At 39.4% G+C, this 27492-nt stretch overlaps 1 protein-coding gene across 2 annotated transcripts in view; it reads right to left on the bottom strand.

Annotated features, from left to right (window-relative positions):
- Window positions 1-3632: 3632 nt before the first annotated feature.
- The window catches only part of NF2 (NF2, moesin-ezrin-radixin like (MERLIN) tumor suppressor), a 65194-nt gene continuing 41334 nt past the window's right edge, over window positions 3633-27492 (bottom strand). The window contains exons 15-18 of one of the 2 annotated variants that reach the window (XM_075276653.1): window positions 26103-26236; window positions 19228-19375; window positions 18363-18409; window positions 3633-3992 (exon numbers count right to left, since the gene is read on the bottom strand). In XM_075276653.1, the coding sequence (XP_075132754.1) occupies window positions 18386-18409; window positions 19228-19375; window positions 26103-26236 (306 nt within the window). In that variant the 3' untranslated portion in view covers window positions 3633-3992; window positions 18363-18385. The remainder of the gene's footprint in view (window positions 3993-18362; window positions 18410-19227; window positions 19376-26102; window positions 26237-27492) is intronic. The other variant, XM_075276652.1, reaches the window with a different exon arrangement.

Below are 27492 nucleotides of genomic sequence, written 5' to 3'. Positions count from 1 at the left end.
CAAATGAATGGGTTTTAAAACGGACTGCTGGGAAGCCGTCCCCTGTCCAGTTTCCCTGGGGAATAGGACGGAGACCCCGAGGCAAAGACGGGCGCAAGTGTGAACGCCCCCTAAGAGTAACAGTAATTTGTAAGAAATCTTGGCTCTGGTTAAGCTTACAGCATAGATGACCTTTCAACAGACTTTGCATAAATCAATAGTACAGTGTGTACATGAGCAATAACAAGGTTTCCAGCCACTAAATGACATATTTTAGCAAAATGTTATATATTTCAGTTGACTCAGAGCTGGTGGCTGGAAACCAACCGCTATGATATCTGCCACAGACTGCATATAGACACTAAAGGAGAAACTGCTCTATAACTCTCTCATAATCAGAAGCATCAGCAGAATGATATATATACAGGACACTCTCCTTTCTAACTGGGTTCCTGTTCATTCCTTCCCTTTCCCTCTACAGAGATTTCTAATGTAAGCTGTAATGTGACGCTTCTATGACCTACGTTTCTTCTCTAGTAAGACCGAAATCAACAGAGATTTCTGAGTGAAATTCTGCTTAGCTTGGGGAAAGAGGGAGTAAAGGAAACTGCCAGAATTTTACTCTGAAAATGTATTACAAAACATCGTATGGTCACAATTGAGTTTTGTAAAGTTTATTGAAAGGTTAGTGACTAGAGATGAGCGAACACTGTTCGGATCAGCCGATCCGAACAGCACGCACCCATAGAAATGAATGGAAGCACCTGTGACGCCGGCCGGCCGCCGGCAAAGTCAGCATCACAGGTGCTTCCATTCATTTCTATGGGTGCGTGCTGTTCAGATCGGCTGATCCGAACAGTGTTCGCTCATCTCTATTAGTGACCATTTCATACTGCATTCGCAAAACAGCATTTACAGGGGTGCGGGAAGCTGAGCTATCATGAACTGTTTGTAGAGAATTTATACATGACCTCTTTGTCCCCATGCCTAACTATGACATAAAATGTAAATAAAGGAAAATGGGTCTGGCCCACTTTAACAGTAATAGTTGTCTGTAGGCACAAGTTATACACTTGTCTGTCCTTAAAGGGGCTCTATCATTGGGAAAAGTCATTTATAACTACGGTAATCACATCCTTGCATAAGCTTTAGAAAGTCTATTCCACACCTTCCACATACCTTTAGTATGCAAATTGCCTAAGTGGTTTCTGAATAAGTCAATTTTTATTCATATGCTAATGAGCTTCCAGCCAGCACAGGAAGTTCCCAGCAGCACTCGTCTCTGCTATTATCTCCTATGGGTGTGCGCAAACAGGAAGCTGAGTCATCAGCAGCAGCCTGTGCTGTATACATACATAGGAAACAATAGCGAAGGGGGGTGCACGATGCATCGTGCACCAGTCTAATTAGCATATGAATAAAAATGGACTTGTTCAGAAACCGCTGAGGCAATTTACATACTAAAGGTAGGTGTGGAATAGCCTTTCTAAAGACTATGCAAGGATGTGATTAGTTAAAAATTACTTTTCCCAATGATGGAGCCCCTTTAAACTGTTTCTATATGTATATGCAGCACTACATGGATATTTTAAGGTTAAAAGTAGATGTTCATATTTGCAACCAAATGCATGGCTCAAACTGTAGGATCAGTTAACAAAGAGTTTGTTTGCAGTCTGTAAACTGTACACAAAAACAATGGGATAGATTTATGAAGACTGGTGTTACTAACGCCAGCCTTCATAGCCATGAAGCCAGTGGAGGGTGCACACTCTCTGCTGGACTGTACACTTGGGGGATAAATGTATGCCAACCCACAGTGGTGTACACTTCCTGCATCATACATACCAGATTTCTGGTGTAAAATGATGATAGTTCTGGCGAAGACGATGGTCCTGTTCCCTGTCACCCTCGTCATACCTCCCTTTTCAAGGCAGAGGTAAAGGCGATACACAGTTTAAAAAGCTGCAATTTTTAAAGCAAAAACTTAGCTTTTCATGCCTTTAAAACTGGTATACAAGGAATAATAAATCTGGTTCAATATTATCAGTCAAATAAAGTAACTTTGCAAATGTGTTATCTTAGATGCACTGGAGCTATTTGACTGCAAAGGTAGACATAGCTGTTAATGCTGAAGTTAGGTCAAACATGATCTTACTTTAGTTAATACATTAAATAACTAATCTTTACATTCCAATTTCACAAGAATAAAAGGGGTTGTTTGGAAGGTTTTTTTTTTTTTTTTTTAAACAGACTCAGATTAAAAATATAAAAAGTAGCAGTACTCATTTCACAAATCCTGCACAGGTCCAATTCTGATAATTACCAGCTTCTTGTTGGTCTCTACGCACATGGGAAATGTCCATTTAGCCCAGGGATAGAGAACCTTGGCTCTCCAGCTGTTGCCAAACTACAACTCCCAGCATGCATACTTGCTCTGCTGTTCTTGGAACTCCCTTGAAAGTGAACGGAGCATGTTGGGAGTTGTAGTTTCGCAGCAGCTGGAGAGCCAAGGTTCCCTACCCCTGATTTAGCCAATTGGTGGCAGGTCATTGCTATGGCCACTGGTTGGCAGAGTGGGAATTTTCTGTTATTTCCCATATAATAAGACGAAACAAGGAAGAAGACATTATCCGTGATCGGGGGTGTATTAGAATGGCAAGGGATCAGAGAGTACTGATTTTATGTTTTTATCCATTCTGAGTAGGTTTAAAAAATCCTCTTTGGGAAACCTCTTAACCACTTCAGTACTGGGCCAATTTCTGGTCCAGAACCAGACATATTTTCAGGATTTTTTGTATGTGCGGTTTTGAGGGCTATAACATTTTTATCATTTGCGTTATTCAACTAATTTCTACGTCTTTTTTCAATGACACATAGAACTTTATTTTTATTTATTTTTTTATATGTGGGAAAATATAAACAAAAGAGGAGGGAAAACATGTCTTTTTCACTTTAAAAAAAAAAAAAAAATTAAATAGCACAAAGTGTTATTAAAAATCTTTCGAAAATAGTTATTCCTCTCTATTACGGTAATTTTTATTTTGTATTGTGTCGTTGGGGGTGGGCTAGAAGGGCGTGTTATTGGCGTATTATTTATTTTTTTAAATTGTTTAGTTTTCTAGTTTTTTCTTTATGTTTTATACAATGTGTCCCCAAAGGTCTGTCCTTGCCTTCTGTAGGGGAGCTCCGGCTGTAGTTACAGCCAGCTCCCCGTTTCTGCAGCTGCATGTTAGGGTATAGGTTACCCCTCCAGGACTTTGTGTTATAATACTTTAAAGCCAAATGACTATTGATACATAACTATTTGCACTGCCCCTATATTTCTTGGCCTTACCATAGCAGACCATCAAGAAACCACAATCCAGTACATAACAATATGTAACCTGCGTAATGGTGCTCACACCCGCAAAAGATAGCACGAAGAGATGGGGAATAGGATACACATAAATGTAGTGGTATGTATAAGCATTTGCTCACAATCCAAACTATAGTGTGTGTGCAAACATTTTATATATATATATATATATATATATATATATAAAAAATATGTGTATATATATATATATATATATATATATATCTATATATATATATAAATATACACACACACACACACACATACATACGTTGCAAATATAAAAACAAAAAGCGCAAATTTGTCAACATATGCATAACTCTTTCAGTGTATGGAGAAATGCTATTTTACACCACTTTACTTGAACAGCTATACTGTTCCTGCAAAGACCATATACTTTATGAATAAAGTTTTAAGAAACACTTTGTAGTGTCCACCGTTTTGTGCTGTAATGAGACATAACACAGGCGTCCTTTAAAAACATAAAATAAAACGGCAGTTTAGGCAAATTCATGGAAATCACAAGTTGCAGTTGTGTTGATGTCTCAATATGGCCTTTTCTTTCATCTTTGGAGAACGCTGACCTCTGCAATACACAGGTTACGGATTATAATTCTTCAAAGAAGGCGACTCTGCATTGTGTACTCTGCAAAGTGAGCTAGAAGAGAGAGAGAAAAAAAGTTATAGGTGGAAACAAGGCTACAACGTTTCAGAATAAGTACAACAATCACCTTATAGCCAGTGTGTCCTGTAAGGGTATGTTCACATGGAGTTTTTTGCAGGCAGATTTTGACGCAGACTCCGCCTGCAAAACATCTCCCTTTCATTTCAATGGGAGTCCATCACTTTTTTTTTTCCCCGCTAGCGATTTTTTTCAGCTAGCGGGAAAAAAAAGTGACATGCCGTATCTTCCCCCGAATTCCGCAGCTGAGTCAGCCGCAGCGTCCACGGCTCGAGACACAATTAATGCAAAAAAAAAACAACAACGTGGTAAAGGTATAAGAATTTCCTATATAATTCCATTTCCTTTTGTAGCCATTCTTGGCTTTGGCTCATAAAATTGCAGCAAAATCTGAGAAAAAAAAGAGAAAAAAGAAAAAAAAAAAGCTGCATCTCTTTAGAGGTACTGTCCGTTTCATCTGAAGGAGGTGGATTCACTCGGAAGGAAGTAACATTTGCCCGGTAACAATCCTAGCCTAACCCATCCTCAGTAACCCCCTCATATCAAGACACATTATCTATATATAAACTTTGCAGACATTAGTATCAGACAGTAGTGGCAAGCACAAGCAAGTCTCCACTGTTCTCAGAAACAAACTTATATGTTTTTAGTGGAAATAATTGTTAAAGTGGTTGTTCAAGATAAATGGAAAGCCCTACACTAATTTAAACACCCTCCTCCCTCCTTCATAATTAACCAAAAATGTATATTTACCAAAATACCTGGGTCGATCATGTGACCGCCCCAGGGACATTTTCTGGTTATCCAGTGATAATCAGTTTCCAGAAACGGAACATCACTACTACACCCCCCATCCACTCCATCATACTTACCTATCTTCTTCCTTCCAGGCTTCTTCCTGCAAGATGGCTCCTCCTCCTTCTATGACGTCTGGCTGCACTATACTCGCAGCGCTGCTCTACGCAGCCTATAATCCACCTCTACTGCACAGGCATGGGAGCAGCATCAGAGACCTGCACAGTAGAGGATTGCCAGCTAGGGAACCGCAATGGTTCTATAGCAGTCAAAAAAGGAGGATGAGCATCCTGGGGTCGGGGGTTGAGCTGAGGAGAGGGAGGGAGAGGGAGAGGGAGAGAGAGATAGTGTGGAAGTTATATAGCAGGAAGCTGAACCTTGAAAAGAAACGCAGAAGATGCCAGTAGCTCCCAGAGACACCCTGAAATCACTCAAAACACTGCTAAAGGGTTATGGGTGCATTTATTAACCCATTAATAGCACTAACTTTTTTTTTTTAAACTGAACATTTTTTTGCAGTTTGCAGTGGTTTTGCAATGTGGCTGCAGTTGTTACCGATGAAACCCATTTATTTTACACTCCATCTTTAAAAATTGTAACCACCTGGAACCTGTGGGACCCTGGGACGCGTTTTGGGCCATTTAGCCTCTGTGATATGCTACTATCTGGATCCTCCCCTACTTTGTTGTTGGTTTTCCCTTGTCGTCTTTGCCCTCTTGTTCACTTGTCTCCTCTTGTCTCTCCTTGTGGGTGTTTGTTTTTTTTTTGTGTGTGTATCATCTTTTCTTTTCTGACTTTATTGCCTGATACTGTTTGATTTGTGTTTTGCATTGCTGTTATATTTGTGCGATTAGTGGATCGATACAGGCTTATCGGTCTTATTGTTCTTCTTTATTGATAAAACCCATTAAATAAACAATGTAAACATAAAAAAAAATGCAACCACATCCAAAAATGTGGCAAAGCAACGTGTTTTTTTCTCCACAACCTCAACATTTGAACACACCCTAAGCAGATGAGCAATCTAGGTGTCTCCACATATACTTATTATCATTTATTTAGCTTATTTCTATAGCGCCATCATATTCTGTAGCGATTTTTCAGACATTGTGGCCACTGTCCCATACATGGCTCACAATCTACAATCCCTATCAGTATGTCTTTGGAATATGTTTCAGTGTAGTTACATGTAATGTACATATCTTTAAGAAAGGTAAAAAGAATTGCAAACAGGTTTATAATCACTGCTCAGACAGATGGACACATTGGTTTCTTACTGTTCCTGTACTGCACAGCCCTTACAAGAGAAATCTTCTAATCACCCAGGCTACCTGACTATAAATGATTAATGCAGCTTGACCAAGCTATAGACTTTACAAGGAGAGGTTATCCTTAGAAATTGACAGCTGGCAGCCCTGCATACACTGTCCATTTACCAAGGCCTTTCCTAACCTCAATTAATCTTCACACATGCCAGGCAAAATGAATTGAGAATCCCCCTACGACCTTCCCTGGTCAGGTACTGGAAAGTTCTTGTGACACCAGAGTCTTATTTTGCAATCTGTTTCACATTCTGCATGTCAAACACATAGTAAGATGGGCAACTGCGGCAGTGAAAGAAGTGCACCCAGATAGACAGATCGATAGACAGACAGATATATTTATAAACACAGTAATATCAGTCAGGAATAGAATACTGATGGCCTATGCTTAGGGTAGACCATCAATATGAGATTTGTTGAAACGTGACTCTCAGCACCCTCACCGATCAGACTGAGTTGTAATATCAGGCAGAGCTACAATTAAATTTCTGGAGCTGTGCCTGGTAAACAAAAAAAGCTGACTGAAGGGGGTGCCCACAACTAAACCTCAATAATCAGATATTGATAGTGACAGGTTAAGTGAACAACATTTAATATCTCATGACACTTTAACCTTTCAAGGGGTGGCATATATGAGGCAGCAAGTGAACAATGTCTGTGAAGATAATGTGTTGGAATCAGCAAAAATGGTCATGCGTCAGCTGACGAACATTGACTGAGACACATTGTGATGGCTAGTCAACTGGATAAGAGCTTCTACAAAATGGCAGGTTTGGTGCTCCTTCCCAACAGAGTTTAGTACCAACATGAAATAATCCAAAACAAGTGGTAAACCAATAACAGGTTCATGAGTGCCAAAAGCTCACTGTTGAGGGAGAGAAGACTAGCCTGGTCCAGTCCCACAGTACAGTTATTATAGAATACATTGTTGAAAAGTGAAAACGGGTTGTCCAAGGAATTTTAGAAATCCTGGAGGACGACAGGGAGGAGGGTTAATACTCACCTGCCCCCGGCGTTCCATTGTTCCCCGCTGCTGTTCCCGTGTCGGAGCAAGGCCTGTGCTGTATGTGACTGCTGAGTCCAATCAGTGGCCTCAGCAACCACAGGAAAGGGACTTGTGTCACTCACATACGTCACTGGCTCCTCTTTTATGGCCACTGATTGACCTTCGTTGCAATGTGGGGTGCAGGACTTCAGTTGACACTGGCACCAGCGGACGCTGTACTGCACAGCAGCAGCCGACAACGGAGCGTGGTGGGGACAGGGGAGTATTATTTTGGGTTTCTTAATGTTTCACCTTACTCGGCCTGGACAACTACATTAAAAGGGGTATTTCCCATTTTATCAATCCATGGGATTGAGGATAACTGTCAGATCACTGGGGGACTGACAGCTCAAACCCCCAATGATCAGGAGAACAGAGAAGTTTTTTCACCTATTCTGAATGGAGTGGTAATCAGGATGGCAACAGCACCTTTCCATTCATTTCAATGGATATGGCATAAACGACATTAAAATATATGGCAACCCAGGGGCTGCCATAGATTTGCTTTTATGTGTAAATATCCTGAATTATGGGTGAGCTCCACTGGTGCCGGTCGTGATAATTCTCTCCAAGAGTTTATCGCAACTTGTTGCCTATGGAGCCATGAAACTTCAGACCGGACAGAGTGCCCTTGCAGTCTCCTGTTCAACACCTTCAGCGTCACCAATGGGCATGTGTCATCAAAATTGTACTATGGAACAAAGGAAGAAGATGGCCTTGTCTGATACATTACATTTTTTTTTTTTTTTTTTAAAATATGTGTAAGTTACATTAACAACTACCACCCATCTAAACACTGTAGCCAAAGAATACTTCATTTATTATCTAATAGAGTGTAAGCTCTTGCGAGCAGGGCTGTCAATCCCATCATGCAAATTGGCTTATTACTCTGTAATGTCTCATTTTGTCTGTACTTTAACCCTAGGCTTTCTAAAGTGCTGCGGAATATTTTAATGCTATATAAATAAAACATATTATTTATAGCAATTCTTAATGGCAGAGGGGACTCTTTCAGCAGTAAAATGCACCCTGCCAAACTGCAGACATTGTTCAAAAATGGTTTTCGTGACAAAACCTATGATATCAGGTGGGATCATAGGTATTGAATCAGAGAGAGAAGCAAAGAAGAAGTATTTCTGCATTGCTCAGACATTTTTTTAGCTTATGAACTCATACCAATGTAATGTTCTAAAGCCTTCTGTGTCTAGGTGATGTCTGACAATATATATATCCTATTTATAACCCTTACATAATAAACAAGCGAGGATTGCACGCTGCCCAACTTAATATTACATTATCAGTGGGCTCATTTTGCTATAATCTTCTCACTGTGGGAATTAGTCTGCAATGGTTTCTTCTTCACGGAGAGAAGCTCTCCATCGCTTCCTTTATTGAGCATTTCATGTATTACAGGATGTTGCATTAGCATCCAATCACAGGGATATCCTCAATCTTTCCTCCTAAAACATTGTGCGAAGTAGAAAGCCAATGATATCACACATTGACTGCAAAGCAGATGTATTATAAAAGAGCTGAAAATAAATATTTAAGTGGCCAAACACAGACAAGACACCTATTTTAGACAGTCCTGAGCGCAATGCTGAGGCCCATGTGACAGAAATGCGTTAAGGATTCTGAGTGGTTATCACAGGCAGCTGGAGCACATACTAGAACTCAGGGTTTCCGCTCTGGTGCACATCGCAATGTGAGCAGGGAAAGAAACAGAGGGGAGGGGGATTCCCTTGGGGCGCCTCCGGCTGCCCCCATTCTCTCTGTCGGCCAGCTCAGCTCTCGCATCCAATTAAGAGTGATGCAGGGCGGCTGGCTTCCCCTAGAATATGGAACACCTCGTGTGTGAGAAGAGGAGGATGGCATGATGAGACAGAATTGTGGCACAGAGGAAAGCCCTGTGAATAATGGGAGGGAAGCTCACTGATTTATACAGCAGCTCTTAATACCGGCTCCAGTACAATGTTTAACCCCTAGAACACAAAAAATAGGTCTGTATAGTATCATTTACAAGCACAAATTAAAGATAGTGGGTGAAGCATTGAGGCATTCCATTCCTAAAACCACAGGGATACAAAGTTCTTTCATAGGTTTAGTAAGGAAATCTTAAAGAGAACCTGTCAGCAGGTCTGAATAGCCTAATGGCATCCACCATCTGATAGCTGTGGCTACCTGAGCATTTTGGCGTTTTCTTCCACCAATTCCATAGATATAAGGCCTTTCAATGCTGATGCATGTTTGGATATAGTAGACAAGTGGGCAGTAACACTGCATGACATATAGCATATGGAGAAAGCAGTGTTACTAGCCAATTGGCTACTATACCCTAATGTGCATGCATACTAAAAGCACTTATATCTTTGGATTAGCCGAATGAATTTAGCTAAACAAAAACACCAAAACGCAGAGAGTGTCACAGCGCACATCAGATGATGTATGTCCTTAGGTTATTCAGACCTGCTGACAGGTCCTCCTATACACTTGTTTCCGCCAGAAAAAGGGCCAATCTCTGGCGAGACCAAAGTATACAGAGTTTTTGCGCATTTTCATTAGTAAATCTGGCCCCATTATGTTTAGTATGAATTTGTTATCCTTTACATACAGTACTTGCCTACAGGATGTCCTGTGTTGCTTTTCTCATATCTCATATGTATTTGACTTTAGTTACAGACATAGGTGGAGATTTATGAAAACTGGCGAATACAACATATGGTTGAGGGTTTGTCTCATTTATGATGAGACGCAAGCTTCCCCCTAAAAATAAATCAGGCACAAACTCTGCAGGCCCATGTGACTGCACGGCGTTGATTTCAGGCATCTTTTACACCAAATTTACAGAGACACCTCCCACATCATGCCCCCTTTCAGGAGAATGACAAGGGTAGCGTTAAAGGGGCTTTATCATTGGGAAAAGTAATTTTTAACTAATCACATCCTTGCATAGCCATTAGAAAGGCTATTCCACACTTACCTTTAGTATGTAAATTGCCTTAGTGGTTTCTGAATAAGTCCGTTTTTATTTATATGCTAATTAGGCTGGTGCACCATGCATCGCACAGCCTCTTTGCTATTGTTTCCTATAGTGTATCCTAGTGTATACAGCACTGGCTGCTGCTGCTGATGACTCCTGTGCTGGCTGGAAGCTCATTAGCATATGAATAAAAACGGACTTACTCAGACACCACTGAGGCAATCTACATACTATAGGTAGGTGTGGAATAGACTTTCTAAAGGCTATGCAAGGATGTGATTAGTTAAAAATGACTTTTCCCAGTGATAGAGCCCCTTTAAAAAGGGCAAAAACATGACCAGAACATGAAAAAGGCAGACCTGGATCTATATTCAAATCATGATGCCATTAACTCAAGTTGTACCATTTTTATCTGTGCTAGATAAGGCTAGGTCCATGTCTTCGCCTGGTTTCCGCCTGGGGATTCTGTTCCCCATTCCCTTTTCAGATGGAAAACCGGTGGACCCCATTTAGTCTATCGGGTCTGTGGGTTTCTTAAGGAAACCACTTTTTAAAATGGATTTTGTGCCTAAAACTTGGACTTAGACTTGACAGTCCAAAAGGACAGCAGGTTTTCAAACTACATTAAATACTTCAGAAAATCTTGAGCAGTATAAATCAGAAGACACTTAGGCAATATTAGTTTAACTGTCCCTTAAGTTTATATAATGTAACCAATAAGGAGACTGTAAAATAAATTTGGTCTGTGCAAAATCAGTCAAACCACCAGCAGGACTGTCCACTATCTTATATATATGGGGAATGTGACATTCATTACAGCTAAGGACTAATTCCAGTACTATGACAAGCCATGCACCAGTCTGTCCATCACATGACCATGGACTGTCCTTCAATGAACGACAGCAAGCAGAGATCTAGAAAGTCACAAGGAAATGATACAGAAAGTATATTGGAAAATTGAATAACTTTTCTTTATACAAAGACATTTATAGCTGAAATTGGACAAACCCGTTAAAGAAAACTTGGGTAAAAAGACCTAAATATAAAAATTGTCCCCAGTTTGAAAATTAGCCTGTGTGTAATGTAAAGTTATTGAATAACTCGCTAAGTGCTTTATTGTGACATTATGTGCTCCCCTCCAGAGCACTTGCCTCCTTTAAAGAAGTAAAAATCATTCTATAGTGCTACAAGGGCTATTCTTAAAGCATAACTAAACTTTCGGACAACTTTTGATTTTTTGCAGTATTTGTGTCATTAATACATTATGTAATATACTTTAATATACTATGTGAGCCCGAGCTCTTGTTGTAGTTGATGTTTGCGGTACATATAGTGTGTATACATATATATATATATATATACATACACACACATTGTCTACAACTTAAGTTATTATATTAAATGTATTTTGTATATGAATGTGAGATTGAACATGAGTTTTAGGGGCAAATTTGTGTTTTAGTGCAATTTAAAAAAAATATATATATATATTTGTATTTGTCACAAAGTTGCATGCAAGTGGATGTGGCTATTTATAACTTACTAGCTGGTACCCGCGACTTCGTCTGCGGTGATTGTGGAAGTGGGTAAATACAGGCGCGGCTAAGGTTTTCGTACTGTGTATAAGGTATGGTATATGAAATGTAACTTTGAATCTTGTTGTTTCTGTAATTCTGAGAATACATGAGACTTTTGTGTTGAAGTTAATTTGTATTTGAGCTGCTATACGGTGTCCTGAGAAACTGTACATAGTGTCTTTGGGACAGAGGTATTACAAGTGAATATACTTGGATATAAGACATTGTATGATTTGTTATTTTCCGCCAGTACATGTACGTTTTGGGCACAGGATACTCTTGAGCAAGCAACATAAAGTCTGTCCCTGTGCATGACCGTTTAGTAACTCCATGCGCCTCTTATTAATAGCAATTAACCCCATCATGTACCTCACATTAACCCATGTGTAAGAGTTACTGATATGTGACAGACTTGGAGGTAATAATTGAGTACCTTCATTATTGAGGTCTTTTATTATTACCTCCATGTCTCACATATTAGTAACCTTTATATGAGGCCCACAGGGGTTAATATGAGGGACATGATGGGGTTTATTCCTATTAATGTGAGGCACATAGAGTTACTAAGACTAAACTAATAACCCCAAATGCCTGACATTAATGAGAACAGTAATCCTATGTACCTGTGTGTTATGCAGTTTCACTTTGCCAGCAGCTTCCTCTCCTCCTCGGGGAATCTTTGCAGGGTGCAGACGGCAGGAGCAATCACTATAGCAGGCACAGACCTGAGCGATTAAGCTCCACCCCCTGGGTTTCCTGCACCTCTCTCAAAGGGGAGTGTCCTTATGCCTCAGCTCTAGCAGAGCACTGAAGGGAGCTTGGACTTCATTTAACTCTGTGCTGCTGTTGTGCCAGTGAAATATGGCAGGAGTGCCACTCTTGGCACGTGTGCCAGGGGTTGCTGACCTCTGCTGTAGAGGGTAATATGAATTTTGTGGCTTGCTATGGTCCAAAGTGTGTGAGATTGCAGAGATAGTGATGTGAGTTTGGGTTTTGTGGGGGTCCTGGGAAAAACGTATCTGCGCTATTGTGACGAAAAGTAGCCTATTGCGCAATCGAGTGTAGTGACTATGTTTGTGGAAAATTTCAGCCAAATCGGTGGAGCGGGTTTTGCGTGATTTGAGGAACAAACATCCAAACACACAAAAACACAAACATCCAAACTCACAAACTTTCACCTTTATAATATTAATAGGATTGAGACATGTAATCTTCAGGTTGTCTACTTTCAAAAAATATATAGGTTTTAGGGGTTCACTTGCTTTTCATGGTGTGTAATCCCTACATTTTATAGGATCATACTTTTTTAACATTTCCAGCTTCAAAGCAGATTTTGTTCCTTCCAGTTCTGGTGATTTTCTGAAGACATGTGGATGCGGGTGTAGGCCATAGTGATATGAATGACCTCTGCACATATTGAACTCTTATTTTTAGGAGGTTTTGTGCATATAATTTATTGTTTGGTTTCCACTTTTAACAACTAATATACATTTATTTGCATTTTTTCATAAAACATTCACTTTAAATAAAAATTGCATGAAGGTGCCTGTTCGTATACAGTACCAAGTGGCATTCTGACAATGCTGCAGGTTGGATGCATTTTTTAATGTTGCAATTTAGGTTTGATTTGTCCATCTCAAAACTGTGAAAATTGCTCTGGCAGCCAGAGGTGCAAAATTTCCAGAGACCCTTGGCAGTGAAAGGGTTAAAGAATGATATAGAGGCTCTTGCATCTACTTATTTGCCTTGGCATCTGTCTGCCATTTCCTTCTTCCTGTTTGATATGATGGCCCTTATGAAGCCTTTACTTTCGATAATGCCTCTGGCTTTCCAGGAACACAAGGAGAAGACTAATCAAAGTTCTGCTGTAAATCTTATGTAAGTAAAGTAACTGATAGACTAGTGATGGAGAACTTCTGTCTCCTATCTCACACTATAGTAACTCATTGTATTCTCCTGTTGTGATAGGCTTTTCCCTGTCAGCACTTACAAACCGGAGCAGTGTTCTGCTGCATCTCATAGAATACACTGGAGATTTTGCACACAGCACACACAGATACTGCAGACAATCAGAAATGCTTTATAACTTTGCAGCTAATCATTGCAGGGACTAACTATATCCTACACTCCTGTTATATGGGCAGAAGTGATATCTTCAACAACACTCTATATTTATGGAGGAATAGGAAGAGGGGGGGAAAAAAAGGTAAAGCTGCCTGGGAAGCAGAGCTGTCTGAGGGAATTTCATGCGGTGATGTACTCCTGTATTTCACAGGAAGTCCTATAAAGGAATGACTGATATCCCATTTACACAGGAGGGCAAAATGTGTATGGGCAGTCAGGTGATCACATGGCATTGCTGCCCATAATGACAGGGTTAAAAATGTATGGAAGCAAATGGGCTAGTGTAAACATATTATACTGCTAGAATATTGCTGCTGAATTAGCATTATATGTAAAAAAATAAATTCCTTTAGTTTTACTTTAAAATAAAAAGATATGCATTTAAATAAAATAAAACCCTACAGGGGTTATTAAGGTTCTACTATTAATGGCCCCTCAATAATAGTTCAGCAAGGGTGCAACACCTAGGATACTGGCAGATCAGCTGTACTGAGACAGCACTACTGCAGGTACTGTTTACATGCCAGGAGCTGCACTGCTCACTCGCCATACAAACTGTAATGGCAGCCTTACATACTGCAGCACTGTTCAATTGAAGTGTATGGGCAGTGTGATTTGCAACAGATAAACAATACTGGGAGCTACAATGTCTCAGTACTGTCACAGATCTAATAGTCATTACCTATCCTAAGGATAGGTCATCATCAGTAGAAACAGAATAAGCCCTTTATAGGCTAGCGTCACACAGCTACTTGTGGCCACCTGCCATAAGATTAATTATAGCGGGGGGCAACACAGTGGCTCAGTGGTTAGCACTGCAGCCTTGCAGCGATGGAGTCCTGGTTTTGAATCCCGCCAGGAACAACACCTGCAAAGAGTGTGTATGTTCTTGCCGTGTTTGCGTAGATTTCCTCCCATTCCACAAAGACATACGGATAGGGAAAAAAAAAAGTATATTGTGATCCCTATATAGGGCTCACAATCTACATAAAAAAAAAAAAAAGAAAAAAAAAAAAAGATTAATTATAGTGGTCACATTAAAACCCAACGAGTGACCTGAAACTACATAGTCGGAAGTAGTAGTGAACATGCTATACTCATACACCAGAATTAGTTGTATTGCAGCAACGAGGGATTGCAATCTAATGTTACACATCCACAAGCGGGGTTTTTTAGTTGTGTCACATAGCTGTTGGCAGCTTAGTTTCACTGAGACAAAGGATCTATATCAAGTGTTCACAAAAATGTGTTTCTAGATTTTGTTTGATAAGAATATAATGGTAAAAAGGATTTCCACTTAAAAGAGCCATGAACATCAGTAAATGTTTATTGGTATGCCCAAATAACATAGCAATCGATGGGGTACCTCTATGTCCATATGCCTTATTAGAGTAGAAGTACATCATAGACCCAGGGTCAGGATGCCAGCAATATGAGCAGAGTGGAAGGCTCTTGCAAATAGTCCTGTGGTGCTAGTTCACCAATGTAGGCAGGAAATAAGATGTAAGGCCATATTGAGCTTCTGCTGGTTTATTGAGACAACCCGTTAAATTGGTAGTCCAATGGGTAACATCAACAACATGTCCAACATGTTAAAGCCACACTGGGAGAATGGTATTCCAAAAACACCATTACTACGCTAAAGCTGGGAAAAAGGAAGGAAATCCTAACTGAAGCTTATTTTAGGTGACTGGGAAAACAAAACATGATGCCCTCGGGTCTCATACATTTTACAGAAACCCCACAAACACTACTTGCCGGAATACCTTTTAGGAAAACGAGCTAAGAGAACGCTGCTACAGAATTAGTGAAGGGTTTTTAAACATAATATTTTAGCCAAATATTCTTGGGTCTAGGGAAAGTTATCTTTCAAATAAACACAGTAGTTATGATAGAATGGTTAAGCACCTTGGTAAATATCAAGCTATTAACATGGAGGGAAGCATCAGCACCTTAAGACATTTTTTAACCCTTGCAGGTCTTCAGATCTGTCCCTCTGAACAATTAAAAATGGTTACTGTCCTGAAAGACTGTGAAAGACTTTAAAAAAAAACTACAATTTTAAAATACATTATACTGTTAAAGGAGTTGTCCAGCCAGATATACACGTTTTAAGGTTAAGGCCCCATGTAGCGGCCTGCAGCCAAAAAATGCTGTGGGAAAAACCGGGGCGGAAACGCATTGTGGGTTTTCCTGCAGCACTTTTCACAGAAAGTCTGCAGAATTTTCCTCTGTGGACTTTCTGCTTCAATTATACCCATAGAAAAATCACCCGCATTTCCGAAGGTATAATTGACATGCTAAGATTTCCAAAAATGCAACGGTTTTGGAAATCTCAGCATTTCCGGTACAGGTAATTTTTTGCAATGTGTGGATGGGGTTCACTAGACTGCGGTAAAATGCTGCAGTTCTTGCAGGGCCTTTCCACGGTGGCATTTATGCATGTCCGGCTTCAGCCTTGAAGAGGAACTTTCACAAGTTCTTTACACCCTTGACAGCAGAAAGCCTAGTTATTACACCGGGCACTGAAACTGCAGTGCAGGTATTAAAATTAACTAGAATTATTAATATTCATTCAATATTCACTGCTCTTCTGCTTTGGTTCAGACCACTTTTTCCTTAAGAATCTAACTGTACTGATGTGTTTTAAGGCTGCTGGCTGTGAGACTAAATGTAATAGTGAAGCAAAGCCACTTTTCTATCTCTAAATTATCTGTAATGGAAAAGAGGACTCCTGCACTAGTACACAGCCAGTACTCTTTAAAGAGGACCTTTAACCACTTCCACTATGAGGAATTTTTTGCATCATTTAATATTGACAGCTCCATTGATTCTAGCACTACTGGAATTTTCTGTCCAGTTCCCACCATTCCTGAGCAATCAGGGATGTTAGTTCTGGTGGCTTGTATGCTATTTGACTCTCTACTGTCAGATGGACAGTGTCAGGCAAAAGCAGGCAAGGGCTGTTATTCTGAGATTCTCAGAATCACACCCTTTACTTGCTCCTGCCTATAACTCCCACCGGACAGTACAGAGTCTAAATAGTATATGAGGCACCAAAACTAACTGCACCGATTGCTCGGGAAAGGTAGAAGCTAGAAAAAAAATTCCAACTGTAATGGAAACAGCGGAGAAGCGCCTTTAAAATGATTGTGTAGATTAGAAAATATGGCTGATTTGTTCTTCTCAGGAAGCGATTCAAAATATATTTGGCAGAGAACTATCCGACTCCTTCATAAACATTTGACCTCATATCTGCTGGTCCCACGGCAATGCCACAACTTAGTCCCATTAAAATGACGTGATGTCACTTCCTGAGAAGAAATTTTCCATGTTTTTTAATCCTCCATAACTCCTTAACAGTTGTTAAGAACTGGAGAATAACAGGGTGAAAGAGGAGCCTCTTCCATGTGAATAATTGCTTAAATACTGTTGCATTTAAGGGGTTAAACAGTGAGGACTGGATCTTTGCTACAGCTTAGTTACAGATTACACTTTTTGTGGAAGATGAAGGGTCAGCACCTGAACTATCCCAGCACCATAAAAGTACAGTGCAGCTCGAACCTGCCGAGAGCTGGTTCACATCTGCATTCGGTATTCAATTTGGGTATTCCGCTTGGGGACCCCCCTGAACAGAATACTGAACGCATTAAAATGCGGTTAGCTAAGAAACCACACGGACCCCATAGACTATAATGGGGTACGTGTGTTTTCCGTGATGTGTCCGCATGAATTATGCGGAGAGAAAAGTAATGAAAGCAGCACTTTTCTCTCCACATTATTCGTGCCAACGCTGCGTGGAAAACACACAAACCCAATTCCAGTCTATGGGGTCCGTGTGGTTTCTTAGCTAACTGCTTTTTAATGCATTCGGTACTCCATTTGGGGAGGTCCCCGAGTGGACTCCCTGAATGGAATACCGAATGCAGATGTGAACTAGGCCTAACCTGTGTACATTTACAGTACAGGACAGAAAAGGTTTAAGGCCACACCCTATGGTAGTTTTCACTGAAATTAAAAAGAACATCATAAGTATAGGAAAGTACATGTACAAATATTCAGAATTTTTAATATATTTTAAGCGGTTGTCCAGTCACAAAAAGATACCCCCTATCCGACCATTGAGACCCCACTATTTATAAAAACTGAGGTGTTTGAATGAAGCTACTGGTTGTAAATGCGTGCTGCCGCTCCATTCATTTTAATGGGAACTGCCACAGATAGCTGAGTGTGACGTTTCTCACTGATATCAGTAGCGGTTCCAGCAGTCAGATCCTCGTAATCAGCAAGCTATGGCCTATCCTGTGGACAGTGAGTAGCTTCTCATGACTGCACAGCCCCTTTAAATTGTGGAGTACTGTAAATGTGTTAGGAAAAAGTGGACTACTGATTTGCAATAAACAGCCCCTCATGCTATAGGAGAGCTGCACTCATATACACGCGCGCAGGTTAGTTATATAAAAATATTAATATACATTACATGCACACACACATACACAATACCTGCCACACACTATGTGTCACTCTCAGATGCAGACTGCTCTCCTTCCCTGACAGGAGAAAAACAAAAATGCCACAGCATGTGAACAATATATTATGCAAGCAGATAAAACCAGCATGGCTGTGTCATACAGGAAAACAAGGAGTTATTTATTCCAGCTTTGTACTGATGATAAATTCATCCCTATTTCTACAGCACATTGCATTTATAAATACCATTACACGTTTCTGTGCGATAATTGAAATGTATCAAACACAACCAATACACTGCAGAGTAACAGAAGTGTGACCATATCTGACTCTCTCGGGGTTTTCAAACTTGCCTGGTCTGGGTCAGTAAAGAAATGTTACCCATCCTTCACAGCCTGCAAACTCACAGTCTGCACAGTGTTCATCCACAAGCTCTGGTTAAAAATGCAGGTTTTTTTTTTTTTTTTTTTTTTTTTTAAGCCAAAGCCAGGAGGATTCAGTAGGAATCGAAAATATAAAGGAAGGGCTTTTTCTCCTACTGGATATTCTTCTGGTTGGCTGAAAAAAAATGGCTTAAAATTTAAAATAAATAAATAAATAAATAAAAAAAAATCACAAAGAAAAAAATCTGACCAAGGTTCTCTGCAAGTGTTTAATGGTAATAATGCTGTGATGCTACTGCAACTGAGAGATGACTTTGTGTGGTTGTGTAATCCTAGCTTAAACTGCTACTGCCAGCTACATAGTGTGCCCCTTTTATAACATGGTAAAGCACTGGGGACAACTTTGAGAGATATGGAAAAAATTTACTGTAATATTGATGAAACAAATAAAAATTGGACATATTGCTAGCTGTGCTTCCAACCACACAGCGCTTACTTAGTGTCCACTGCCTCACCTTTTTGATTGTATTCTGCTTGCTGCCCGCATTCTCATGCATTATATCCATTGCACTTTCACGTTCCTTCAACTTGAGGGATTCTATTTCCGTTTTCAGCTCGTTCAGCTGTTCCTGTAAGTGGCGGCTTTTTTCCATGTACTCCACCCTAAGAAAATAATATTAAATAAATATATAAAAGATTTCACATTAAGATAACGAAACACAGTAACATCAGAGCCTTCTATCTTAATTTTACTGAAAGTCTACTATGGTGAATATTATGGTTTAGCCTTTGCCAAATATACAAGTCTCAGAAGGTCGTATCACCAAGACATAAACTCAGCAACCTATGACTTCTGTTCATTTTATCATTAATATTGAAGTCGTCTGGCAGGGAATATATAGTGAAGGAAATAAGTATTGATTCCCTTGCTGATTTTGTAAGTTTCCCCACTGACAAAGACATGAACAGTCTTTAATTTTAAGGATAGGTTAATTTTAACAGTGAAAGATAGAATATCTGAAATAAAATCCAGAAAGTCACATTGTATAAATTTTATAAATGTATTTGCTTTTTGCATAGAGAAATAAGTACCGTATAAACTCGACTATAAGCCGACCCGAATATAAGCCGAGGCCCCTAATTTTACCACAAAAAACAGGGAAAACTTATTGACTCGAGTATAAGCAGAGGGGGGAAATGCAGCAGCTATTGGAAAAGTTCAAAATTTAAAATGGTCGGAGTTTTTGGATGCAGTAGTTGCTGGGGAAGGGGAGGGGGTGTTTTGGTTGTCTGTCTGCCCCTTCCCTGAGCTTGAGGACTGTTTTTTTTTCTCCCCACTTGGAATTCAGCCTGGCTGAATATAGGGTAACTGCAGTGCTCCTATTAACCCCTTCCCGATGGAACAGGAGCACTGCAGATACCCTATATTCAGTAAACCTGGCACTTTCAGACACAGGGATACCTAATGTGCATGTGTTTCACAGTCATTTTCTATTTTTATATGTATTCTACGGAAAGGAGTGATTTACAACTTTTATTTACTTTATTATATTTTTTTTAAGCTTTTTTTCCCACTATTTTATGGGAGATTCTATACATTACTATTGCGGCTGGTCATAGACCCCCCTCCTCCCAAAAAATAAATAAATAAATAAATAAAAATTTGTGGTAAAAAAAAACCCAAACTGTGCTGAAAAATTCAGCTTATACTCGAGTAAATATACAGTATCTGACCACAGCACCTTCTCCGAATCACTCTCAGAATCATCCAGATTGGTCAGATGAAACAAATTGTACTTCAAGGAACCATTTAATATTCCACATGATGTAATAGGAAGCTGGGGAAAAAAATCAGAATGGGGTGGAACTAGAGAAAAAACGTGTTTGTGAGACTTTCTTATGGGCTTTGTTTTTATGGCGTGCACTCTGCATCCAAAATGACAGGTCACCTGTATTCTATGGGTTGGTATGATTCAGGGACTATCAAATGTATATGGTGTTTTTGTTTGTTTTACTTTATAGCCCCTTAAAAGATACTTTTAAACTTAATTTCTTGGATTTGCCATATTCTGACACTTATATTTTCTATTGCCATGTAAGGGGATGCATAAAGGCATTTGCGAGGCCAGGTGGAATTTTTATTTATACCATTTGGGGAAATCTCTGATGTGATCGCTTTTTATTCAAATTTTTATGGGAGACGAAATGGTGAAAAAATGGTGGTTTGTCTCTTGTTTTTTGTTTAGCCCGCTATGGTGTTTGCCATATGGGACAGATAATTTTTTGGGGGTTTTTGTTTACTAATTTGCATTTCAAATTTAGGGAGGATGATTTGAAATTTTAGTTTGCACCTAAATGTTTGCACCAGAAAAGGAGTGATGGGGACACCTGGTGACTATGATAGCCACTTTGCTCTGCTTCAGAGTGGCCACCATCTTTAAAGACCTAAATAGAATATGAGGCACCGCAACTAACAGCATTTAAAAATCCAAGTGTGCTGGAATCAGCGGAGTAGCAGCTATTAAATTATGGAAGGAGCTGCATGTGGAGGAAGTGGTGAAAGGTCCTCCTTAACCAGTGCAGGGAAAGCTTTATTAGTTCCTAGATAACTCCTTTAAACACATATACACACTGATATACACAATTCACATGAATATACAAGCATGTATAAAAATACTCATACACGCTATATGAGTACTTACACATATGCAATTATATACACGTAATATATATGTGCATAATACAAATACTTACAAGTTATACATACATATTATACATGACTGCGCACAAAAGAACATATGCTGTATACCCAATAAACAGACAAACACAGTACATATATATGTACACGTTTAACAAATACACACATTACCACATTGTATACACACACAAGAAACAATAAATATACTTTGTATTCTGTGAGCTAGATCCCAGACCTTATTATACGGGAGGGACCATCACTACGATGTCCCATCCTAGGGGAGAATGGCAGCAGAAAAGGGAGCTCACACACTGGACTGAGCCTTGTAGAGGTTTGCACTCATCTGCCAATGTCTGCTCACATTCTTGTCATGACTACAGAATATACTGCAAGTTATATTACAGTATAAGGAAAGTTAGTTGTAATGACAGAGCCACTAGTGACTATTGTATGCAGGAGCCCTGAAACTGCAGCATATGACACTTTGTGCACTGAGAAAAGCAATTCAGTTCTGTACAGATTATTTTCGGTCAATTCTCAAGTAGGGCCCCCTCCTCTGTGGTCTACTGTATAATTGAACCAGCTGCAATAGCCTTATGTTCGCCGCTGCTTTAGACTAAAACCCTGAAAATGGAATTTAGCTGTCCCTAACCCTTGGATACAATTTTTTGCTTCACAAGCTCAACAACTAAAAAGTTGCAGATAAATGGGGGATGGGTGGGTAGATTGATCGCCTACATGGTGGGCATGGATCTTGCAATATGTGACTTGGAGGCTGGCATCTTAGAGGGTGCAGGGGGAGAGAAATAACCTACATTGATCCATATGACAAGAGTATGGGATAGGATCAGAGACCCAGTCAACATATATGCTATGATGGCATCCTAAGCTCCTAGAAATCTTTCAGATAGAATGTTAGTTCCTTCAGAGGCTAGAGGAGTTAAATTCCTTCAGCTAATCCACGAGGAGGGATGCTTTTACAGATTATACAGCATTTACAGATAATAATTATCATGTAATTTGTCCCATGGGCAATTATGAGATATGCAAGGAGTATTGCCATGTCAACGCAAACACACCTGGTCCTAGACTAATGTCTCAGGTTGGGGTAAGTGAGGAGCCATGTCTTATTTATAACGACGATCTGTGGGGACCATTTTGAATGAGAGTTCAGGAGAGATGATGAAAATGGTACCCAAGCTATCACCATTAGAAGCCCAGCAAGCTTTGCCACATATATTTTCTCCATAGGGTCTACAAGATGCCCAAACTCATACACAGAACTGGAATTAAGACATTCTAGATGTCAGAAGTGAAACAAGAAGGACACAGGGATAGTGCATATGGTATGCGAATGCTATGTGTTAGGGGTAGGGGGAATTCTGGAGGTGAGTTCTGCGTTTTATTAAAAAGCAAAAGCATTTGGAGTAGTGTTGCCCCATGAATCAAAGATCTGCCTATTAGGACCTAATGATATTACTGATATGGATGAACTGACCACTTTGGGCATACAGGGAATCTTATATCAAGCACATAAATGTATTGCAGGTCTGGACTCAATCAGTCCCACCTATAAAATAAGAACTCATATGAAATTAATGTTATTAGATTGGAATGGGGTGTCTACCTTAATAGAAAATGTTCCTTTAAATATGGAGACATGATTAACGTATCAGGACTGCCTAGCCACACCTTACACCATTGGAACAGAATACCCTATGTATCACTAGCTAGCGAGCCATAGACTACTCCTAGTGCTTCTCTGTTGGACAGGCAGGTGCCCTCTCCTGGGGAAAGTTACTTTTTAGGAACTGTATCTGTGTATCCTATGGATGGGGCAGGGGCTATATCTGTTCAATTTGTTGCTTGTGTCGGCTATTGTTTATGTGCTGTTTAATGTATGTTTCAAGAAAAAAGAAAATCTGTTTCTACTCACAGTACACACTATAGCCCAGTCTACACACTGAGTGCGTCGATTATACACTGGATCTGAAGCCCATACTATGAAGTGAATGGAGCCGGAAACAGATTTAAATTATATCAATTGTATCTGAACTGCAGTGCAGTGTATGGCTACTATACGAAGAACAGAACTCTCTGCATGTTCTGTATAGGAATGTGTCATAAGAAAATGAACATTGTTGGGTTCAAGTTTTTATGCTAAAATGCACCTCCAATTATAGAAAACACTTTTCATAAATGAATAATAAAGGTGAATGTAAGAAACTTTTTAATATATCATATAAAAGTGTACCTCCAGTTATAAACAAATTTTTAGAAATAAATAGTGCAGGTGAAAATAACAAACTTTATAATATATTTTATAAAGGAGTTTTTTTTATTTTATAAAGGTTTCCTTCACCACTTGTTAAGCTGTTATGCTCCTTATCTTCAATCTGACTGCTTGGAACCAATGTATCCAAACTGAAAGTGTAAATAAAGCTACAATCTCTTATCTACAACCTAGCAGTGTTAAAGCAGTTTAAAAATAGCAGAATCTAAAAGTAGCAATTATTTGGGTCTCTTTTCTACCCCCTTCACACTTCAGACACTAATACGGAGAAAGTAACTGCCTGAAAAAAGAAAAAAAAAAAAAAAACGGAGAATAAAACATATTTCTTTAATAACATATATTACAAAATTTCATATATTAACCTGTACTGTTCATTTCTGAAAAAAAAAAAAAAAAATTACGAATCTGAAGAAATCTGTTTCCTTACACACACACACTAAAAATATGGTAGCACAAAAAAAAATTCTACCAGTGCCATCCTTGTAAATACATAGTAGGCAGATCTTACTCAGAATCTTCCTTAAAATCAGTTTTTTTAAAAAAAAAACTCTGTGTAAACACACACTCAATTGTGCCTTTTCCAGCAGCCTTCTCCCCCTTCCCTCTCCATAAACCAATATGTAAAAAGTAACTTAGTTTGTTAAGTGACAAAGGAAAGCTATTTCTTTCATAAGACATAATCAAGAAGCTTCTTACATTCACCTGCACTACTCATTTATGAAAAGTTGATGTATAAGTAGAGGTACGCTGTAAAAATATTTGGAATTTATTAAACTGACTTAGTTGCCCAAAGCAACTAATCCCAGGAGTAAAATACAAAATGAAATAAAAACTGCAATGTGCTTGCTATGGGCAACTATGACAGATTCACAAAGTTTCAGACAGTTTAATAAATCTAGTATTTTAGACATGTTTTTGCTGTCTGCAGAGGTCACTGTGCAGGGGGAAGAAGTGCATGAACTGTGACCGTCATCTATTGAATGGTAATGTAATGTAATGATAGAGATGAGCGAACACTATTCGAAACAGCCGTTTCGAATAGCACACTCCCATAGAAATGAATGGAAGTAGCTGGGGGGTTAAGCGGCCGGCCGCCTCTATTCATTTCTATGAGAGCGTGCTATTCGAAACGGCTGTTTCGAATAGTGTTCGCTCATCTCTAATAATGATATAACTCGTAAGCTAAGAGAATAATGTACAGTGTATAGTGTTTTGTTTTTAGACCGTTTTAATAAATCTGGCCCAATAAGTCATCTCCAGTCTGATGTATCTGTGTTCCACTTGGCTGCTATAAAGGCTGTTCACAGCAGCTCAGGGTAAAAAGTCACCCCCACTGTCATGTAAGAAAAAATATATCTACAAGGACAAATTAGAAAGAAAAAGTTATATTATCTGTTTCACTCAGTATCAATATAGGTGACACGTTCCATTTAAAGAATTTTTTCCCAAAATAATCTGTTGGTAGCCCCATTGAAGACCCCACCGAAAACCTCCCAAACAGTAATTGGCGGTAAAACACATCAGGTTTAGCCGAGCAATAATTGGCGACAGCCGTTTGGCATGTGTGAAAGCACCCTACATGACATTTGTTACTGTCAGGCTGTATAACTGTATACTTTAATGAAATGCCATGAATAAGCATAATCACCTGGTGGGCATGATATTAGCATATATCTTTCTTTCAGAAAACTATTTATAGCTGTACCTCTATCTACATACAAATTAGCATTAGTTCAGGTCCTGCAAAATACAAATGCATGAGCAGTCATACATAAACATCTACTTACAGTCCGAAAAATGTACAGGTCTGCCCAATAATATTCATGTACAGTGGTCCCATAAATCTCAAAAATAATTGGTTTCCGGGACCACTGGAAGCTGAAAATATTGTAACATAAGACTATAATGCCAAGGATAACTAATAGCTTACAGAGCCCTCAAAATGTAACCTTAAACAGAATTAAACGGGTTTTTCCAATTTGAGAAAGTTACATCCTACCCATAAGATAGGAAATAACTTGCAGGTAGGTTGGGGTCTGAACTCTGAAATTTGTAGATAACTAATAGTTAAACATTTTTGTTATTAAGAGTTTTACAGATTTTCTCAAGCCATCTTTGTATTCACAGTCTGTTCTCTTGATCAGTTGCCCAAGAATACAGGAACTTTCTATGATCTGTTAATGTTTGGAAACCCAGTCAAGGTTTCCTTATTGTGGACAGATTATCAGACAGACACACTGCAGAAGATAACCCGCCCAATGGAGTGTGCACATTGCTGTAGAACATGTAGTATTAGCAATATAAGATATACAAAAACATACAGAGACTAAAAGTAGATACAAAGATTTGAGTAAAGGCATAGTTCATGTACTACATATACAGATAAGGCAAACTCTTACTTTTCCTTTTCAATTTCCATAGACAGACGCTTCATATCCGTGTCCTTGAAATCGTAGGGCAGGCTGTCACCGAGCATGCTGAAACTTGGCACATCGACAGGGGGCACAGAGCTACTGCTAGTTCCTGCTGCTTGCTGGAAAAGTAATGACTTACGTTTAGAAAAATTGCATGTTTTAGAAAAGAACAGATAACAGGTAACAAAGTACTGTACACAAGTGCAATTCTGAATTCTTCTATTCTTTTCAGTTAGCAGTGGAGTATAGTAAGATTAAATGCATGTCAGGGGAAACAAGCGCCATGATCACTGAGAAATATGAACTATCTGGTCTCCTTAAAAAGGTTGTTCAGGCCAAAATATTATTTTTTAAACTTGACTGGGGGAGGTGAAAAAAAACAAAACATACTCACCTGCCCCTGGTCCTCTGGTGTCCTCCCAGTGTGCTCCAGTCCTGCTGCTTGACCATCTTCTTGCAGTACAGTTCCTCGCCGACTGTGACGTCCTGAGTCACGTGCGGTGGAAGACCACAATGGATCTGCAGGACTGGACAACGCTGGGAGGTACTGCGAGTATGTTTTGATATTTTTTTTTCACATTCCCCAGCTTAAAGGGGTTGTTCTATCTCAAGGATCCTATCTATATTGCTAGCTTATGTGGATTCAAGACGTTTCCTAAATACATTGCTTCAACAAAACTGCTTTGTTTGGCTGCTGAGACTATTCACTTCATTGTTTACACTGTGTTTCCATATCCAGGACCTGATGATAATCTTATCTCTCCGCTCCAGGACAAGTGACTAGCTCACTGTTCTCAGGAGGCAGGGGGAACTGAGTGCTCGGCGCAAGCTTGTATTTCTAAGCTGTTTATCTCCTGCTCTTCCAATTATCAGGTCTGCTAATTGAACTTTGCTCATAAGGGCTGAGGCAGGGAGTCTGTTACCTCTGTATGTAAACACAGACCTAAAACTGAGTTTATTGCAAGCAGAGCGGGCTTTGCCTCTGAGATATCAAGTTAAACCCCTCCCACCAATTTATCAAGAAAACCAGGAAGTAAACAGAGCATACAGCCTGCAAGTTGTTGAGCAGGCGAGTTGGGAAAACCATTTTAATTATAAAATAAAATTTTAGGATTGACATGGTGAAATCCTATATTTTTTATTGGCTGGCAATAAATATAAGCCACTGGCGATACAAGCATAGCAATTTTTGACACAGTAGAGGCAATGTATTATTATGTTGACCCCACAAAGTGGTGTTAAAAATTGGAAAAAAAAAAAAAAGTGACTTTTTGCAGATTTATTTGCCCTATGCCACTCTTCATTAAATGTGCCTAATTTATTAAGAAGCATAGATACTTTATTAATTGAAGATCAGTGGGGATTTGACTTGAGG

The sequence above is a fragment of the Leptodactylus fuscus genome, chromosome 1 (genome assembly GCF_031893055.1).
Source record: "Leptodactylus fuscus isolate aLepFus1 chromosome 1, aLepFus1.hap2, whole genome shotgun sequence".
NCBI classification, from domain to species: Eukaryota; Metazoa; Chordata; class Amphibia; order Anura; family Leptodactylidae; genus Leptodactylus; species Leptodactylus fuscus.
This window is presented reverse-complemented; position numbering and strand designations above follow the sequence as displayed.